Source organism: Takifugu flavidus, chromosome 6, assembly GCF_003711565.1.
Source record: "Takifugu flavidus isolate HTHZ2018 chromosome 6, ASM371156v2, whole genome shotgun sequence".
Classification (NCBI taxonomy): domain Eukaryota; kingdom Metazoa; phylum Chordata; class Actinopteri; order Tetraodontiformes; family Tetraodontidae; genus Takifugu; species Takifugu flavidus.
Window position 1 is genome coordinate 13,162,660 of NC_079525.1, and position 20,083 is coordinate 13,182,742.

At 45.3% G+C, this 20,083-nt stretch overlaps 2 protein-coding genes, 1 long non-coding RNA gene and 1 pseudogene across 4 annotated transcripts; 1 reads left to right on the top strand and 3 right to left on the bottom strand.

Moving 5' to 3' along the window:
- Window positions 1–628: 628 nt before the first annotated feature.
- LOC130526668 (uncharacterized) lies at window positions 629–2,906 on the bottom strand. The gene is made up of 2 exons (XR_008950825.1): window positions 2,699–2,906; window positions 629–2,617 (listed from the first exon to the last, which is right to left on the bottom strand). It is a non-coding gene; the product is annotated as an uncharacterized LOC130526668 (long non-coding RNA).
- A 117-nt stretch (window positions 2,907–3,023) lies between these two features.
- LOC130526663 (keratin, type I cytoskeletal 13-like) lies at window positions 3,024–5,242 on the top strand (annotated as a pseudogene).
- Window positions 5,243–5,903: 661 nt separating this feature from the next.
- Window positions 5,904–13,170, bottom strand: LOC130526665 (tetraspanin-5). 2 transcript variants are annotated; one of them, XM_057034421.1, is made up of 10 exons: window positions 12,745–13,167; window positions 11,728–11,778; window positions 10,646–10,792; window positions 10,385–10,555; window positions 10,095–10,220; window positions 9,467–9,514; window positions 8,721–8,837; window positions 8,561–8,622; window positions 7,948–8,011; window positions 5,904–7,869 (listed from the first exon to the last, which is right to left on the bottom strand). In XM_057034421.1, exons 1-9 carry the CDS (start codon window positions 12,826–12,828, stop codon window positions 7,999–8,001), a joined length of 819 nt encoding a protein of 272 aa, XP_056890401.1. In that variant the 5' UTR covers window positions 12,829–13,167; the 3' UTR covers window positions 5,904–7,869; window positions 7,948–7,998. The 2 variants fall into 2 exon arrangements, with proteins under 2 accessions (XP_056890401.1, XP_056890400.1); XM_057034420.1 differs by having other exon boundaries at window positions 8,561–8,837; window positions 12,745–13,170.
- A 420-nt stretch (window positions 13,171–13,590) lies between these two features.
- On the bottom strand, window positions 13,591–19,920 carry acer2 (alkaline ceramidase 2). Its single transcript, XM_057034422.1, has 6 exons — window positions 19,567–19,920; window positions 19,181–19,295; window positions 17,999–18,140; window positions 17,493–17,630; window positions 15,592–15,729; window positions 13,591–15,501 (listed from the first exon to the last, which is right to left on the bottom strand). Exons 1-6 carry the CDS (start codon window positions 19,678–19,680, stop codon window positions 15,315–15,317), a joined length of 834 nt encoding a protein of 277 aa, XP_056890402.1. The 5' UTR covers window positions 19,681–19,920; the 3' UTR covers window positions 13,591–15,314.
- Between the last annotated feature and the right edge of the window lie 163 nt (window positions 19,921–20,083).

Genomic DNA, 20,083 nt, shown 5'->3' on the forward strand with positions numbered 1-20,083 from the left:
GACATCCATCAGTGATTCTCAGAAATGCAACATTTGACGTCCCCATGAAGCATTTTTCAAGCATTATTGGGGGGAACTAAATGTCAGGATATTTTTAATGTGACAGAGGACTAAAGAGTTGGACCGAGAGGACAATGGATGGCCCAATAATCTCCATTACTGTAAACAGAACCACGGGAGACTCCTTATTGCCAGGGTTGGTGGCACTTTTTACAGGCTACAACACATAATTTGCTCAGAACGGCCCAGCTTGTCTTAGTAAGAGTAAAGCCAAATGGCATTATCTTGTTAAAAATGTATTACACACATATTTGATGTGTGTGACTCTCAGTAAATACATCTCTTGTAATATTTGATTTAAGCTGATGCCACTTGCGTCTGTCCATCACGCTAAGTCAAGGTCAAAGGTCAGCAGGGCAAGTCCAGCTAAATAATGTGGCGTAATTTCATCGAACAACCGCTAGGCGGCGGTAGTGACCCGTTCAGCGTGGCAAAAGTCTTTTTTTTACCATTTGAACTTTTAGTACATAAGATTGTTCAGAAGTCATGACAAGGGTCATGTTTTGATTTTTGTCCTGCAGAAAAGTGTGAAAACAAGGTTGCTCTGCATTCAATCAGCAGCCAAAAGTGTACAAAGAATCACATTTATTCATTTATTCCCGTAGATATTTACATCTGTCATCAATTCACTTGTTGTTTTTTTTACAAGAATCACGAGTACATTTGAAATCAAAAGAAAGCAGAAGGAGATAAATACAAGCAAAAACACAAATATGGCACTGAGCGGCAAGAAAAAGTGTATATAGTTAAACGACAATCATGAGGCCTTGTGTAAAAGAGAAAGATGGTTTGCAGATGCTAAAATGCATTTAAGTGCAGGAAAATGGTGACAGCACCTGTTAAAAGTTTGCGCCATGCAGCTATGAGCTCAAATCAAATGCTTGTCGATAACGTCGATGAAGGCAAATGTTAAAACTGTAAAACTTGGATTCAAAGATGGACTTTGAAACAACGCTGGTGAAACAACGCTGGTGACCGAGGCTGCTCTCTAATGCATACACGTGCCCGCCGGTAGCTCTTTACCTACCGTGATCCCTGGTTAAAGCTTTTACCCTCGACTTCAGAGAAAAGCTCAAGAGCAACAGATAAGAAGTCGACAGATTCTAAAAAACACCAGCGACATTAAAAAACAACAACAAAAAAAAACACACGCAAAGAAAGGGAAATAATTGTCTAATGCTGACAATAACAGAATGTTCAAGGATGTTATAACACTTAGGGCATGAAAGAGAATAAAGAAGTACAGTGGGACCACTAGTTACGAAATTAATTGGTTCCGGAAGTTGTTTCGTAACCTGAAAATTATGTAAGTAGAGACGTTTTCCATGTAAATGCCCTAATCCGTTCCAAGCCCCTAAAAATTCGGACATAATTTTTTTTATAAATCATAAAAATGCATCAAAACATGTAACAAAAACATGTTACAATTAGATTACCGCACAATAAATGTAGGAATTCAGTGCAAGGCTTCTCCAGGAACAAAATGAATTTTATTACACGCTAATCTTACATTAGCCGTCATCAGCAACGAATGTTAACACTTGTGGCAACACCGCCATCTAATGGACAAACATACGAACACCCACAATAAGTAAAAGTTAAACGAAGGCAACGCTGGGATACACACAAACTTGTACATATTGACGTCCCTCCTAGCCAATGGGATGACAGGAAGATGCTAGGCGATAGCCAATGGCAGAGCAGCTACAAGCATGTTTACGTTCGCTAAACTCCGCGAGCTGCGAGTAGCAGCGCTAGCGTATTTTTGCCTTTCGTAGCCTGAAATTTCTTTTGTAACAAGGGGAAATATTTTCCGGTTGAGACGTTTCGTAACCTGAAAATCCCGTATGTAGAGACGTTCGTAAGTAGAGGTCCCACTGTAAATAAATTTGAACGGGTGAGGCAGATGTGCGCCCCCTAGTGGCCAATCTCCCCACAAAACGGTTGCAGGCTGCTTTTCTCCAAACCGAAACATAAAAAAAACCCATCTTATATCCGTTTTGAAACAACAATACTCATTTCTGTACACTGTATGGCTTACAAACTATAGCGGTTTAACATCAGAAAGGTTTCCAGTACAGAAATGAATTCTCCCGAGCACGAAGTCGAGCCACTAACATTTAACAAAGTGCTAAGTAGGCGAATCCATCTAAGCTATTTCTGAAAATATTCAAGATACACAAGACACATTTAGTGCCGATGATTTGCCGGTAGAAAACAGGCATGCAGTGCATTTCCAGAATCATTGCAGAGGAGCAGAGTTAAAAACTGCAGCTGTGAGACGTAACTCAAGACCCCCCCCCCCCCCCCCCTAATAAAGCCCCTCTGCTACAACAGCTATACTGTACATGCTTTCCTGCCTCCCACTATTAACCTTTGCAAGTTAGTGTATGAACTAAGCTGCCCTGACGTCTGTCGTAGGGGACGACAGGCCACCGTGGAGGTTCTGTGACATTCAAAACCAGGGCCGCGCATTGTTCTAAAAATGATTTTACATTTACTAGTTACAGGTTCTCTGGACAGACTGTCTTCTGTCTGGCATCCGCTCAGTAGGGTCCTATGAAAAAAAAACGGATCAGAAGGGAACAAATAAGACTTTTTAATAACTTTGAAATAACTGTAAGATGTGATTTCTTACCATGGCACTTTTATCATCCGCCCCCCCCCCCCCCCTCCCAGGGGCAGCAGGTTTTCCGGAACCAAAACAGGGTCAGAAACTAGTTGTCCTGCAACACAATTGACATTCTCCATGCGAAGAATGTGCTGCTGTTTAGAAAGGATAAAATGTAGAATCACAAGTCTGACCTGATGATTTAAACCCCCACCCAGTGGCGGCCGCACCCGCGGTGATAACAAGATTGCACGGAGGAGGTGGGGGGGGTTGACACATGCATTCCTCCCTGTCAACTGGCCCGGCCCACTTTGATACATTTGGCAGGTATATAAGCCGGGAGAAGCAGGTGATGCTCACAACTGCAGATCGAGCTTCCCCGTTCAGATCCAAACCTTCCAGCATGTCTTTCAGCAACATATCCTACAGCCACAAGACCATGAGCGTCTACGGCGGAGCCGGCGGCCGCGGCACCCGCATCTCTTCCAGCCAGCCCAGCTACTTGGCAACATCCGGAGGCTTCAACCTTGCTGACGGCCTTGACCTCCATGTCGGCGCCAACGAGAAGGCCACCATGCAGAACCTGAACGACCGCCTGGCCTCCTACCTGAAGAAGGTGCGAAGCCTGGAGAAGGAGAACGACCGCCTGGACAAGCAGATCAGGGAATGGTACCAGAGCCGGGTCATCACGTCTCACGACTACACCTCGTTCTTTGTCACCATCGACGACCTGAAGGATAAGGTGAGACTCTACTCACCCGTCACTGTCACTCCTCAGTAATTGCCGTGAAAGGAGCTCTGTCAAAGTCACGTTTGACATCGTTCAGGCCACATTTTCAGTTGTTTACTCAGACGCCTTCCGCCGGGTTCGTCTCAGCCTGTATTTTAATTGTTTTCGCCTCCTTTTGTTCTTTCTAGATCCGCATTGCCACCAAGCTCAACGCCAAAACGGTCCTGGACATTGACAACGCAAAGCTGGCTGCTGATGATTTCAAGATGAAGTGAGCCATCGTCCCCTTTTCTCTCAACCCGCTTTGGGGGAAACGCGCCTCACGTCCAGCTCAAATGTCTTTTCCAGGTTCGAGAACGAGCTGGCCATGAGGCTGGCCGTGGAGGCCGACATCGCTGGGCTGAGGAAGGTGCTGGATAACATCAACCTGGCCAGATTGGACCTGGAGGCCCAGTGCGAGTCCCTGAAGGAAGAGGTCCTCATGCTGAAGAGGAATCACGAAGAGGTGAGTAGGAGGAGGGAGCGTGAACGGCGGGTGTTTGCACAAGGTGCAGAGCGATGACAGCGGCCATCACTCCCGACACACACACACACACACACGCACACACACCCTGTAAAGGCAGTTACTGATCAAACACATTAGCATCCATCTTGTCATCGTCTCCAAGTTCCCACAATTAGTCTGCGCACGCATGACCTCAACCTTTTCTACGATATCTGAGGAATTTCCATGTTGAGTGAGAGGCCAGTCTCCTCCTCACCCCTTTACACTCTCTCTCTCTCACACACACACACACACGCACACACACACAGCTGACGGATGTTTCTGCCTGCAGGAGTTGGCTCTCCTGAGGAGCCAGATGGGCGGCCAGGTCAACGTGGCCGTCGACGCCTCTCCTTCCACAGATCTGAACCAGGTCATGTCAGAAATCCGCGAGCACTATGAAGGCGTCATTGCAAAGAACCGCAAGGAGCTGGAAACATGGTACCAGACCAAGGTGGGAGCTCTTTAATGTCTAGGAGAGAAACCTTATTTATGAAACCTTTTATAATCCGTGGGTATATTTTTTGGGGCATCTTTAGGTCGCAGCAGTAGAACAGGAGGATCACGCACACGGAAATTCTGGTAACGACCCGCACGGAGATCAAAGAGTTGAAGAGCACCCTCCAGAGGCTCCAGATCGAACTGCAGTCCCATTCGAGCATGGTTTGTCAGCAACGCCAAATCGCCCTGAAGGCTTCATATCCGATTTGACACAGTGTCGTATACGTTTGACCTCCCCGCCTCGTTTCCTCACCTCAACAGAAAGCCTCCCTGGAGGGAACCCTGGCAGAGACGCAGGCCCGCTATGCTGCACAGCTGGGATGCCTCCAGAACATGGTCCTAAGCCTGGAAGACCAAATGTCTCAGATCCACGCCAACATCAGCAAAACCAAGCAGGAATACGACATCCTGCTGGATCTCAAGACCCGCCTGGAGCTGGAGATTGCAGAATACAGGAGGCTGCTGGACGGAGAGGACGAGAGGTAGGACGACCAGCGAGGATTTAAGAGCCGTTAACCATCGAACATCTATGTAACGTTCTTTCTTTTTCTGTTTCCGTTCACCAGCTCAAAACAAGGTAAGCATTCTTTGATATTTAATCCATTTAGAGATGCGTGGCGGCCGTCTCACCTTGCTGTTGCACCTCAACAGTGGTCACAAAGGTCATCACCGTGGTGGAGACAGTGGTGGACGGACGGGTGGTACAGAGCAGCAAGACTGTGGACGTGGACGTGGATGAGATCGAGTGAACCAGAGAATGATGAAAACATCAATAAAGATCTTGCAGTTAAACCTACTGATGTCTCCAAGTTTCTAATACCTGGTACACCTGACATCCATCAGTGATTCTCAGAAATGCAGCATTTGACGTCCCCATGAAGCATTTTTCAAGCATTATTGGGGGGAACTAAATGTCAGGATATTTTTAATGTGACAGAGGACTAAAGAGTCGGACCGAGAGGACAATGGATGGCCCAATAATCTCCATTACTGTAAACAGAACCACGGGAGACTCCTTATTGCCAGGGTTGGTGGCACTTTTTACAGGCTACAACACATAATTTGCTCAGAACGGCCCAGCTTGTCTTAGTAAGAGTAAAGCCAAATGGCATTATCTTGTTAAAAATGTATTACACACATATTTGATGTGTGTGACTCTCAGTAAATACATCTCTTGTAATATTTGATTTAAGCTGATGCCACTTGCGTCTGTCCATCACGCTAAATCAAGGTCAAAGGTCAGCAGGGCAAGTCCAGCTAAATAATGTGGCGTAATTTCATCAAACAGCCGCTAGGCGGCGGTAGTGACCCATTCAGCGTGGCAAAAGTCTTTTTTACCATTTAAACTTTTAGTACATAAGATTGTTCAGAAGTCATGACAAGGGTCATGTTTTGATTTTTGTCCTGCAGAAAAGTGTGAAAACAAGGTTGCTCTGCATTCAATCAGCAGCCAAAAGTGTACAAAGAATCACATTTATTCATTTATTCCCGTAGATATTTACATCTGTCATCAATCCACTTGTTTTTTTTACAAGAATCACGAGTACATTTGAAATCAAAAGAAAGCAGGAGATAAATACAAGCAAAAACACAAATATGGCACTGAGCGGCAAGAAAAAGTGTATATAGTTAAACGACAATCATGAGGCCTTGTGTAAAAGAGAAAGATGGTTTGCAGATGCTAAAATGCATTTAAGTGCAGGAAAATGGTGACAGCACCTGTTAAAAGTTTGCGCCATGCAGCTATGAGCTCAAATCAAATGCTTGTCGATAACGTCGATGAAGGCAAATGTTAAAACTGTAAAACTTGGCTTCAAAGATGGACTTTGAAACAACGCTGGTGAAACAACGCTGGTGACCGAGGCTGCTCTCTAATGCATACACGTGCCCGCCGGTAGCTCTTTACCTACCGTGATCCCTGGTTAAAGCTTTTACCCTCGACTTCAGAGAAAAGCTCAAGAGCAACAGATAAGAAGTCGACAGATTCTAAAAAACACCAGCGACATTAAAAACAAAAAAAAACACACGCAAAGAAAGGGAAATAATTGTCTAATGCTGACAATAACAGAATGTTCAAGGATGTTATAACACTTAGGGCATGAAAGAGAATAAAGAAGTACAGTGGGACCACTAGTTACGAAATTAATTGGTTCCAGAAGTTGTTTCGTAACCTGAAAATTATGTAAGTAGAGACGTTTTCCATGTAAATGCCCTAATCCGTTCCAAGCCCCTAAAAATTCGGACATAATTGTTTTTATAAATCATAAAAATGCATCAAAACATGTAACAAATACATGTTACAATTAGATTACCGCACAATAAATGTAGGAATTCAGTGCAAAGCTTCTCCAGGAACAAAATGAACTTTATTACAGGCTAAACTTACATTAGCCGTCATTACTAGCAACGAACGTTAACACTTGTGGCAACACCGCCATCTAGTGGACAAACATACGAACACCCACAATAAATTAAAGTTAAACGAAGGCGACGCTGGGATGCACACAAACTTGTACATATTGACGTCCCTCCTAGCCAATGGGATGACAGGAAGATGCTAGGCGATAGCCAATGGCAGAGCAGCTACAAGTTTTACGTTCGCTAAACTCCGCGAGCTGCGAGTAGCAGCGCTAGCGTATTTTTGCTTTTCGTAGCCTGAAATTTCTTTCGTAACAAGGGGAAATATTTTCCGGTTGAGACGTTTCGTAACCTGAAAATTCTGTATGTAGAGACGTTCGTAAGTAGAGGTCCCACTGTAAATAAATTTGAACGGGTGACGCAGATGTGCGCCCCCTAGTGGCCAATCTCCCCACAAAACGGTTGCAGGCTGCTTTTCTCCAAACCGAAACATAAAAATAACCCATCTTATATCCGTTTTGAAACAACAATACTCATTTCTGTACACTGTATGGCTTACAAACTATAGCGGTTTAACATCAGAAAGGTTTCCAGTACGGAAATGAATTCTCCCGAGCACGAAGTCGAGCCACTAACATTTAACAAAGTGCTAAGTAGGCGAATCCATCTAAGCTAAAATATTCAAGATACACGAGACACATTTAGTGCCGATGATTTGCCGGTAGAAAACAGGCATGCAGTGCATTTCCAGAATCATTGCAGAGGAGCAGTGTTAAAAACTGCAGCTGTGAGACGTAACTCAAGACCCCCCCCCCCCCCCAATCGAAGCCCCTCTGCTACAACAGCTCTACTGTACATGCTTTCCTGCCTCCCACTATTAACCTTTGCAAGTTAGTGTATGAACTAAGCTGCCCTGACGTCTGTCGTAGGGGACGACAGGCCACCGTGGAGGTTCTGTGACATTCAAAACGAGGGCCGCGCATTGTTCTAAAAATGATTTTACATTTACTAGTTACAGGTTCTCTGGACAGACTGTCTTCTGTCTGGCATCCGCTCAGTAGGGTCCTATGAAAAAAACGGATCAGAAGGGAACAAATAGACTTTTTAATAACTTTGAAATAACTGTAAAATGTGATTTCTTACCATGTGCATGTTTTTTTTTTTTTTTTGGTTTTTGGAGATTCTGTGCAGGTTTTAGGTGAACAAACTGCAAAACAATGAAAATTTAAACACATATTAGATATAAATCTGTCACAAATTAGAATTGAATTACTGATTATCTATTCTGATTAGGCATCTACTCCTGTTGGTCCCTGTAACTGCCCTTATAGGCACAGTTACCCTGGGCTAAATGCTACCAGGACACATAAATGTGCACGAGGATGTGCGCACTGTCTCAGCGTGGCTGCCTGTCAACATGTGCTAACTCTGAGCGCGATGCTAACTACTTTAAAATGATAACAAATCAAGCCACAGAGCTCCTGCTGGGCGAAACATTTCCTGACTTCCACTTTTCTAGAGGACCACGACCACTATGAACAATAAAGCAATTCATTATTCCTTCCTCTCAGCGGCAGTTGCCATGGAAACCTCCACCTACTGCAGCATCGCACGCCTGCCCTCTGTCAGGCTTCCACGTACAAGCAGAAATGTCAACAAAGTCAGCAGGAGGGAGACGCGAGTGTCTCCGCCGAGTTCCTAAAGGGCTAAAACGCAGGTGTGAAGCCAAAACCCGTTAAACGTCCCGCACACTTACCAGCTCTCTCTCACCGCTTCGATGTCGCTCACGAGATTCTGCGCCAAACAGATGCCAAAAATCTGCAAAAACAAAAGTTGTTAACAAAAAGTGGGTGGAGAGACAAAAACAAAGAGAAAAAGCTGAAATGTAATAGTGAAAAACTCATATCGGTCCTCACTTGGAGCAACGCGATCCCGATGAATATGCCAGCCACCACCGTCAGGTTGTCCTGAAGCCACTTCTCAAACTGGGGAACGCAGCCTTTCATGTAGATGTGCGTCCGCTGCTCTGAGTCCTGGTGGCACCAACAAGCAGCAGGTCAGACGTGCACTTAACGCTGTAAAACCATGTCCCCCCCCAGCATTTCCCCTTAAATTGTGCTACTGTGGAGAGGCCAAAGCCCGCGTTGAGGGAGGGGGGGCCTGAGTTATAACACTTAATGCATGAAAGAGAATAAAGAAGTACAGTGGGACCTCTACTTACGAAATTAATTGGTTCCGGAAGTTGTTTCGTAACCTGAAAATTACCTAAGTAGAGACGCGTTTTCCATGTAAATGGGCTAATCCGTTCCAAGCCCCCAAAAATTCGGACATAATTTTTTTTATAAATCATAAAAATGCATCAAAACATGTAACAAATACATGTTACAATTAGATTACCGCACTATAAATGTAGGAATTCAGTGCAAGGCTTCTCCAGGAACAAAATGAACTTTATTACAGGCTAATCTTACATTAGCCGTCATTACTAGCAACGGACGTTAACACTTGTGGCAACGGGCCAATGTGCTGATGGGGAGGCAGCTGAGAGGCTACAAGGCTGAAAAGCGTAAGGAAGTATTGTTTCCAGGGTGGGAACACCAGATGTCCTCATGCAGCCCATAATGCTCAGCGCCGTGCTGCTCCCGAAGCTTGGCGTACTCACCGTTTTCGCTCGTATATCGTAGCCACACTGAGTGTTGATGACGTCCTCCTGTGAAGAGACGGAGCTTTCAGGGACAGACAAATGTGGGAAAACAGATGGAATTTTTTTTCCTTCCCGATTTGCACGGCCTGTAAATTAAAGATCGAAATCCCACAAATCACGACACACCACACGCGCGGCTTGATGCCAGAATGGGCTTATTTGAACTGACTGACTTTGATTCACCGGCGTTAAAGACACAAAGCTACCACACGGTTGTGGGCGACTGGATGACAATTCCAAGTGTTTGTCCCTGAACACCCCCGACGTGACACAGTTAGAGATAAGCCAGGGCGCTGCCGGATCAAAGTAAACAACTCTTGATGGAGATCTGGCTGGAAAGGCTTCAAAGACACACAATAAAGACGACAGCCGCAGCCGTTCAGCGGTCCAAAGGTGAACGTTGGTCACACAGGAGGCAGATAACCGACCTTATCGGCCACAGAGAGGCCAATCAAAACTTCCCCTCCGACTAAACTCAGGCTCAGATGCAGACACATGCTCCATTCTGATCTATAAATGGCACCTAGCTAGAAACGGGAATCCGCTGTGGACGCGAGTGATGTGTTGTTTTGGGGGGGGAACGTACCCCCGGGTCCTTGGTGCAGCAGGAAAAGGGCACTCCGCACTTCTCCCGACTGGGGTTGGAGTCGGTGCAGTTGAAGTAGATGTTCAAATTCCAGTCATCGGCTCCAAAAGCTCCGCAACACTCCCACTGCAAGGTCAAGGAAAACACAAACACACACACACACACACACACACACACACACACACACACACGGCACAGGAATCCGTTGAAATAACCCGCCGCCATGAACCCGAGCTAAAGACAACACTGGGGTGAAATGGGAATGGGATCGTGTGCAGCAGTTTCCTCACATATTCCTGGGTGAAGTCTATCAGGTTCTGCAGATCAATGTCGTCTCGGTAGGCCCGGATGTTATTGTTGATGAAAAAGTTGAGCTGGTCCTTGATCCAGTCTTTGAAGACAAAGGCCAGGACCCCTGCCGTCAGCTCCAGGAAGAAGATGATACCCAGGAACACGGAGAACTGAAAAGGGCGGAACGTTCGCAGCTGTGAGAACTTCAAAAACAGGATCCCAAAAGAATTCCCGAGATCGGAAGTCAGCGGACGACGTACAAACTTGAGCAAGAAAGAGTTCTCCCGCAGCGCGCCGATGCAACCGGCGAACCCGAGGATGAACATCACACCGCCCACCACCAGGAACAGCCACACCGGGTCGAAACCCCCGAGGTCCGTGATGGAGGAGATGTTGGAGAGGACGCCCTGGCAACCAAACAACCATGAGAATTAGACAACAGCTAAACTCACCGAGGTCATGAGTCGGTTTATTTAATGGAAGGAGCCCCAAAACAGGTGAACATAGAGTCTCCTCCCATCCCATAATGAGCTCATAACATCTCCAGTTAGCAGAGAAGCCGAGCTAAGACCGGTTATGGTCACTTGATACGTCTGTTCCGTTAAAATGTGCCACTTCTCGCCTCTAATCTCTTCCCAGAAATCCGAGTGAGGACTTTTCTGGAACAGAGCAGCATTCCGCTGCGCTCTTCAGTCTGGAGTTGGGGTTAGGAAGTACGCCGAAGCGAGCGGAACAAAAATAATCATGTTTCCTTCTCTTTTTTTTTTTTCTTGGAGGAAGCCAGAACACGCAGTTCTCAAGGGGCGGAGGGCAGAACATCTGATCCCCACAGCACTGGGAACTGGGAGGGGAATGGTGACACATTTCCTCCCAGTTCCAGCAGCACGAACGCGCCCGACGTCCTCGACTGTCAAAGGCTGCTTACAAAAGCCAGATCGCTCCATTTCCTGGCCGCCAGCACACCCACGTCATTCAGATCATGTGATCCATGAGCAAGTTTCACTTTCCAGAGAGAAAAACAACTTAAATGAAGACGTTTAACCTGTTTTATCTCGCAGCTGCTGCTTTTGTCATCAGAACATCTGCATTATAGATTATGGCATAAACTTTCTTGCATCTGAATGAAGACTGTGGCCCTCTATTGCCCCCCCCCACCCTCCCCCGACTACTGAGACCACACGAAAGAATCTGTGAAAGTTCCATTTCCATGCACATTGTTCAGAGGGGCGTCGCTCTGGGAGGCGTGACATTCCTCTCAGCTTTAGTGGCGCCTCAGTGAGGAGTCCAGATGCAGTGGGGGGGGGGGGGGCAACAGTCTCCCTCACCCACTGGGACGACTCACCTTTTCGCTCCACGCCCACAACCCGATGGCGAGGAACGCCACTCCGAGGAACTGTCGGACAAAGAAGAGAGACACAGATGAGGGGTCACTTTGCTGCGCGGATGTTGAGGTCTTGAACGCACCCCGAACGACCAACGTAGCAAAAAAAATTAGCATTCATTTGGGAAAATGATCAATCTAAGCTAAATGGACATTCTGATGGGGTGAAAAGACGTGCGGAACACGCACGCGCCTGGTGCCGGAGAGTCGTGTTAGTGGTTTGGGGGTTGCTCGTGCGGTAACAGCGAATAGAACAGATGCTTTTGACACACGCGACTTCACACAGGAAGATTCAGGCGTCACCGACCGACCAAGATGGGATCGGCTGGGATCCACCGTGAGCCCGACAGACGGCCTTCATCTTCATCTGAGATGGCTCTTCCTCCAACAGAAAATGCCCTAAAATGTCAACCTACTCAGAAACGGCCCCATAAACGTCAAAGGTTAAAGGTCAAAGCTGCTGTTGTCCTCCTCGGACCCTTCCTCAACCATTGTGCCTTGTGTCCTCGGGGGGGGCTCCTCTCATTTTCGGCTCTTTCAGGCCTGGTCAGCAATAAATCAGGCAAAACATATTTCAAAAACATGGAATTAATCGGATTCGACTACTTCCAACTGAATTATTGTGAAATGTATTATGGAAATGGTAATTGGAAGCAAAAACCCTTTTTCAGCGGACACAAATGTCAGTGCTCAGCCTCTAAAATGGGCTGTATCCAGCTATCGCAAAGTATTTGGAAACAAGTAACAAATTTAGGGGAATTTTCCTTGGGTGGGGGAGCCAAACTACTTAAATGGAACAGAGTCAGTGGGAAGAGGGCTAAAAAAGCTGATGGATGGAGGACAGCAGGAGACAAGTGCATCAGGGAAACAAGCGACCACCGAGAAACAGAAGCAGCTTCACACTGATGGAGAACCAGAACCTCTGGTGCCAGCGGGCCTGGGGTCCCGGGGAGCAGCGGTGACGGAGGGGGGGCTTACCCAGAATATGACGTTGAATCCGAAGATAAAATACTTGATGCAGCAGCTCACTTCGTGAGCTTTAAAATGCTTCCCTGACATCATCTGGCTGGATCTTCGACTTTCACGCCGCCGCTGCGAGAAGGAATCGCATCCAGGGTGCTTCGGGGAGAAAAGGTTCCGAACGGGTCCGTGCGAGGCTCGACAAGGCGCCGCCGTCAGCGCTTGTTTGGGTGTCTGCTCCTAAACATCGCGCCGTGTTTCCGCTGACATCAGATGGATCCGCGGAACGGAGCCGCGTCTGCTCCTCCGCCGTCACGACAGCTCCCGACCGAGGACGTCCGAGGGTTCGACGGTGAGGACGGTCCACAGAACCCAAGCTGGTTAACGGCGACGCTCCGCTATCCGAGCCATTACTGAGGCTCCGCTGCTATTTGAGTGGCAGGTGTCGCGGCCAATGAGAGCCTGGTCTGGTCGGAGGGGGCGGGACTACCTGTTTCAGTCCGGTCACTTCAAAAGCGTCATTTAAAAGCAGAGTTGGTCTATTTAATCCCTCGGTTTAATTAATTGGTGTATTATTGTAAAATAGGGAATTACTGAATGATAAAGCGTATCCCAGGCGAAGTCATATTTAATAAGATCGAATAAATATAAAGATCTGATTTTAGTACGCAGTTTATTACAAGCCATAGGAAAACCGTTGATTCAGACACTTTATTTCAATTACACCTGTCTCATCGGCACGGATTAAAAGAGGAACACAAGTGAGAAATTGTGCGGAAAGTGGGAATTTAATCCCAGTGACGGTGGGATAATTGTTGCCCCCTGGTGGCAGGGCAGTACAATTACACAACAACGCAGCAACAATCGTTTGGCAGTTTGGTTTATTGCATAAAATACAACTCCATAGTTATGCATTACAAATATATATATTTTAAAAAACAGGATAAATTATGAAAATAAATACCTCTGGAATTTGTATTGTCAATGCAAGCAGAGGGAAAATGAAATGACAGTCCATAAAAACACAATTCATTATTATGCAATCATATGCCATGCAAGGACAAACACCCTGATGCAGACTGCAGGGTTAGAAAGTCTGTTCACACAAACTCACTGACATAGTCTCTACACAAGCAATCCATCTTCATGGATCACATGTGATTATTTGCAGCAGCAACGTCTGCGCTGTATGGGTACTGAACAGCTTCGCGTTCCCCCTGAAAACACAACCTAAAAGGTCGTCATCGTGCAGTATCACCACTGATTTTGGCTACACTTCATGTACAAAAATAAACACCTCTCTACTTCACAAAATACTTCGATGCAGTTTAGAGGGGAAAAAAGCATTTCAGATTCTAATAAAATATATATATTTTTTAAATGTATCACAATCTTCCGTATGAGCCTTCATCTGTGTGCAAATTATATTTTTTATGCCCCTGAAGGAGGAGTTTGGAGGCATTATCATTGACATTTCAAATCACTGTTGGAGGTTACATAAAAGCTTTGGTGCTCCTTGTCATCTAATTCAGTTACACACATTCCCTTTGTAATCTATACTTTTTTTTAAAAAAAAATCTAATATATGCTTGAGAAGCATTTTCTTCTACGTTTGGAGTCCGTTGTCCTTTACGATTAACACATTTTAACACATGCAGTATGGAACAAACCCCCCCCCAAAATTAAAATGTTTAAGAGCTGAGACGTCTTAAAATGAGAACCTTTCAGTCTGTGCAAAATAATTGTCTTAATCAAGCTCAATATAGATACTTTTTAGTATTAAACATGACACAAAAACAGAGCTTCTTTTTTGTGCATGTTTTGTATCAGCATTTTGGCTTAATGTTTTTTTTTTGTTTCTTTACATATTGTTACTGTTAATAAAGGGTACCTTTTCTTTTAGCAATAATAACGCAAAAATAACTGCAGATTACATTGTTAGTTACTAAAACATATGCATCACTGTACACAAGACAAATCTGAGCGATTATAGTTGCATGCTGAAAGAAAAACGTAAAGGCGTAAGGCTCATGTGATACAGCTTCCTCGGCTCTTTTGGAACACAGCAAGAAGCTAAGAGCTCATTTAAAGATAACATGAAGTCTTAATCACAGTTTAATCAATCCAGTGCTTCATTGGCTAAAAACGCACCACAGAAATGCTGTAATATTGCTGTGAAGGCAACAGCCTCTTGAGTTGCTATAAAATGTAGAAGACCTTCAAATAGGTTTGAATTTTGTAAAACTTTGTGTAAAGCCTGAGAAGATGTTTGAAGCACCAAAACATGTCTTGGGTGTGATGCTGCTTTGTTCAAAGAGCTCTTTTTATTGTCACATCCATCATCTACTGCTTTATCCCTTATTGGGGTCACGGTGGGGGGGCGGAGCTTATCCAAGCGCTCCTGCGAACATCTTATAAATGAGATGTTTGACACCTTCACCTTTTTGACATTAAGAGTGTTGTGCAGTTAAAACCAGACCGGGCACAAAAAAGACAAAAATTATCCTGGTTTTTGCCTACTTAATGCATATTATCGCCATAACGAGAGCAACGGGGGACACAAACCCGCCGTGAGCAGAGCTGCATACTTAAGTGACTTTGACTGCAGCTTTCTTGTGCACACACAGGAAGGAAACGTAGGGCACCCCAATGAAGGCCCACTTTTCGTTGGGCCAGAACATGATGACAGGGCCTCGCTCGGGGGCCTCGGTTGCAACATCAAAGTAGGCGAAGCAGACACAGCCCAAGTACGAAGCCAGGCAAATAAGGATGTGCCTGTAGCAACATAAAGAAGGGATTCAATTAGGACATTTTGTACAAAGTGGAAGGATTTTTGATGATTCTTCAGAAAGCGCCTGAACTCACCATGCACAGTGCAGGTAGGGAAAGTTGACCGATGACCACATTTCACAGAATATTCTGTCGCTGATCCAGCAGAGCAGGGCCAGAGCCCACCAGACGCCCGAGACCAGGCCCAGCTTTAGGACACGTGGGTTTTCACACCTGCGAATACGAAAGATGAGAAAACACCCCTGACCTACACAGAGTAGACCTTCAGACAACATGAGGCAAAGCTTCACTACCAGAACTCTGATGATAATGTGATGACAACATCAATGATGATGATGATTCCTTGTTTCCTCAAGGTCTCGAGGGAAAGTCATTCCATTACACGAGCGTTTCATTTGAACCAGAACTGTTTTATGCACAAACATAATCACATAAATAGTGATTTGAGTCTCCCTTGATTGGACAGTAGCCCAGGTCAGACAAAAGCAAAAAAGCATCTGAAGTTTAGTATTCCTTTTAATTACCTATCAGTTATAAACTTAACATCCACGCAGTATTAAAGACAATTAAAATTCCAGTGCTAACTTCTACATGAATCTCTGAAAACAACCCCCCAGACTGGTTATGTACTTTGGCTTCATAGTTAGTTATATTGTTCAAAAATCAGAGTCTCTTGACGTGAAATTAAGTGAAACGCAGAGTCTGACTGGAAATTTGGCTGTTATGTAATGGTTCAGAGAGGTGGAGGAATGTCGCAGTGGCAGGATGTGCCAAAATAGATAAGTAATGATGGCCTTCCCACAGGGAAACAGGCTATTAAATAACCATGAATACTGTATTATTGTCTAAGTGTTTCCATGTATTACATTCATGTGGGAGTCATTTCTCAATGTCCACGAAGGAAGACACTAAATGACAGCCGTAGCATCTTTCTGGAACGACTAAATAAGCTCAATCCTGCTAATTAATGACAAACAAAAACCACACGGTCGCGCCTACCCACTCAAATGTCAGATAAGAAACGTGACGCGTTACTGGGCCAGGCCAATGTGCGTTCATAATCCTGAATACTGCATGATTAAGGAATAGATTGAACCAGCAGATTAATGGACGTACAGTGATCAGAACGTCGCAGTGACAGAAAACAGAGTTATGGAGTTAAACATCCAGGTTTGCAGATAAATTCACTCTCCAGTCAACCCAACGTGCATTTAACTAACAACATTTTTAGAGGATTTCTTCATTTGGTTTGTCCATTATCAGCTCTACTATTGTAACATTTACTGTAGTCTAGTATTTTTATAAAACTCCTGCCCACCAGAGGGGTGGAAGTGGCCTAATTGCAGTCCAGCCGGGGTACTAAAAAAGCAAATAACAACCCTTTAATTTCTGAGGGCAAAAGTCCAGCAGCCACAGGAAGTCTCTGTAGAAGACTCTGTAGAAGGTCAAAAACAAGCCGCTTCTCTTGGTGAATACTTTTGGCATTCGCGTCATGAAATGCTGACAGGTCGAAACAATGGATAACTGGAGGTTAGGACACCGACAGTGTGAATAAGGAATGTGGGAAAGGAAACCGCAGAGTGGATTAGCCTTGTGGTAACGACAGACAAGCACCTTGCTGACCTAAACCCAAAGAATAATGGGCACAAACGACTTGTTAGGTTTCGGGAACATTCACATCATAAGCCCGAGGAAAAGGCAACGTCCCTGAAAACACGGGAACAAAAGGTCAAAGGACAGAGGCTAACTGTTCGGTCAAACACAACACTGGGACCTCGTGCTCGCGTCCATCACGATAACAACAGGATGCACGGCAGCAGCGTCTGCTGTGACAGAGGTTCACTCACGAGAGCCTGCCAGCCAAGGAGACAGCGCGGATCGTCGTGGATTTACAAAGTTGTTACTGACTCAAGGACACGGCTGAAGCGCTTGACAGCTGCCTCTTCACAATGAAAAGCGCCTTTTCTTTTACCGACCTCTTAAGCTCGGTGATGAGCAGCGCCGTGCAGGGGATGCCCAGGGTCATCAGCGACAGCGAGTTGACGACGGGTTTAACGAAGGCCAGCCCGGTGGTGATTCCTGACAAGATGCCGATGACCACTTTGAACCTTGACCTGATGTGAGAGGAAAAGTCAGAGAATCAGAAACGGGGCAATTAATGAACGACAGCGGCTCCTGCCGCCACAGCACGTGACCGCCTGAGGCGAAAGTGCAGCCACGGGAACTGTGTCAGTGGAAAGAGAAGTAAAGACATGTGACAGAGACTTTACTGGTGTCAGCTATGTCCACTACGACCTATTATTAAACCGCGGTGGAAACATCATATGACAGCTATAAGCTCCGCCTACAGTATAAATAAATGTGAGCTGAGCCTGAATAGCGAAAGACAACGGTGAAGCATCAGACAGATGCTGAGAATCTGCACTCTGATTGGCTGAAGAGCTTCCACATGTGAACGGGTGCCTCAGTGTGGTCGTCATACCTGTCCCTCCTGAACATCCTGGGCAGGTATCTCTTGGGAAACCACATGGCGATGGCGCACATGAGCACCCACAGTATGGCTAGCTCATCCAGCATCTGCCCAAGGAAGCTGAGGGTGGCGTGAAAATATGTTGAACCGATGCCTGAGAGAAACGGGGGAAAAGGTAGATTCTTCAAGGTGAACTGTCCAAAAGCTAACAAACTTCCAGAAAGGTTCTATAAACATTTCAGCGCGTTGAGCGTTTTCCCTCAACGGTGCTGCAGGATCGGTTAGAGTCCGTCTGTTATCACAGCCCGGCAGGAGTTCCATTGTCTGTCTTATCTGTTTTGAGAGAAGGTGCTAAGAGAGATTTGGACATGGTATCCTCCACTTCACAGTAGAACCTAGAAATGGCGCCTTCGATCGCCAGGACTGTCAGTTTGTATTAAAAGAAGCACGTGTTGTTTGGAGTGTGACCATTTGTGTCCACAGCTACAAATGTGTCATGATCAGCTCACATGGAACGGAACCAACGTACAACCAACAGTCCCGCAGTTCTGGACAATGCAGCATGCTTAACCTGACACAAAACCACAAAGTTAACAGCCAGTTTCACTAGAAAAGCAGAAAAATAATCCCTCCCTCGACTGTTTAACTTGCCACGCTGCCGATCGACAGCACCGGTTTGACACAAGCGTATATTCGTCCCATGATCAAGGCCCCTCTTGAAAAACTGCATATTTCATCAAAAACTATAAATACACATTTCAGGGAAATGTCCTTTTGCAGCTCGTCATTATTATGATTGTAGTTATTGACATCTTTATATTATACAATGTTGATGGATGGATAAGTGTTTATTACACTGTTGCCCATTTAGTTGGAATAAAACACCTTTTTGGACTTTGCATGTGATTTATTACGAGAGATAAGTTGAACATATTTTCAAGCTGGGAAAAGGTGATTCTATAAAAGAGGAATGTGCCTGAAAGCAAAACTATTGCAACTTTACGGGCAACAGTGTATTACACTTAGATTATGAGCACACTCGAGGTTCTCCATCAGCTCATATAAAAAGTGGACTTTTCTTTTTGTTTTAAACACGCGTTTATTTCATATGGTGCATGTTAAAGTGGCATAACGATGAAGGTTCTCTGGGGAATATTACAGGTCAATAGGTCATCACAAAGTGTGTCAACTTACCAACCACAACCAGTAGACTCCATATGAGGTAAATCCCACTGTTGAAATGGGTGGCATACTGGCGGAACAGACACATCAATATGGGCGGCAAAACAAAGAACAAAATGTTGCTGATCTGAAATGACAAAACAGAAAAACACCATTTGTGGCCATATGCAATCAGTAAAAAAAAGCATGATGCTGCAGGAAAAATAAGCCAGCCAAACTGTTTAAAAGAACAGCTTTCAACGAGCTGCAGCTAAACTAGAAGCGGTGTTTAGGAAAGAATATGCACTTAACGTTGCAACAGAGAAGAAAAACAAAGGCAGTCTTAGCTGCAGACACATCTGCGTTATGCAAAAGTCACAAACAAAAGAAACGCGCTAGCTAGAATACCTAAAACCTACCGTGTTGTAAAATTCAGCGATCGTGGGGTAAATAAGGTAGTTGCCTTCGCACCAGTCCACGTCGGAACTGCCAGCTTGCAACTGATCCCAAAAAATCAGATTAACGTTACTCATGTCTGGACTAGTTCTGTCCGATAGACATTGCAGAACAAACAGTGCTGCTAAGGGCTTTAAAGAGCTCTGACGGGTCGTTCCTCGCACGCTAGTTTCCACCGTCACAAGGCTATGACGTCCTGTTTGGCCTAAAATGCAATAGTGGACGAGGATCGCCGCTGAGGTGCATTTTAAAGTCCACTTCACAAAGCCTCCTGTCTGTCGTGACGCTGTCCTACTGTACTGACAGCTGTCCCCCAACAAAGAGCGCTTATGGACGACAAGAGGGTTCACTCCTCCCTACCTTCCGTTTTCGCAACTTAACAGTCCTGCCCCCCGAGAACGAGCAATAATCCAAACGTTTGGCACGCATTCGAGTCAAGAAACACTTATATGTGTTTCTTCCGATAAATCTGTCAGAAAT

What these genes read in the sequence shown, in the direction of transcription:
- acer2 (XM_057034422.1), bottom strand. Translation starts at nt 19,680, where the DNA reads ATGAGTAACGTTAATCTGATTTTTTGGGATCAGTTGCAAGCTGGCAGT. An exon ending in TCGCTGAATTTTACAACACG is followed by an intron (nt 19,296 to 19,566) that starts GTAGGTTTTAGG and finishes TTGTCATTTCAG; the next exon opens with ATCAGCAACATTTTGTTCTT. An exon ending in GAGTCTACTGGTTGTGGTTG is followed by an intron (nt 18,141 to 19,180) that starts GTAAGTTGACAC and finishes CGTTTCTCTCAG; the next exon opens with GCATCGGTTCAACATATTTT.
- LOC130526665 (XM_057034420.1), bottom strand. Translation starts at nt 12,828, where the DNA reads ATGATGTCAGGGAAGCATTTTAAAGCTCACGAAGTGAGCTGCTGCATC. An exon ending in GCTGCACCAAGGACCCGGGG is followed by an intron (nt 9,515 to 10,094) that starts GTACGTTCCCCC and finishes GTCTCTTCACAG; the next exon opens with GAGGACGTCATCAACACTCA. An exon ending in ACGATATACGAGCGAAAACG is followed by an intron (nt 8,838 to 9,466) that starts GTGAGTACGCCA and finishes TGGTGCCACCAG; the next exon opens with GACTCAGAGCAGCGGACGCA.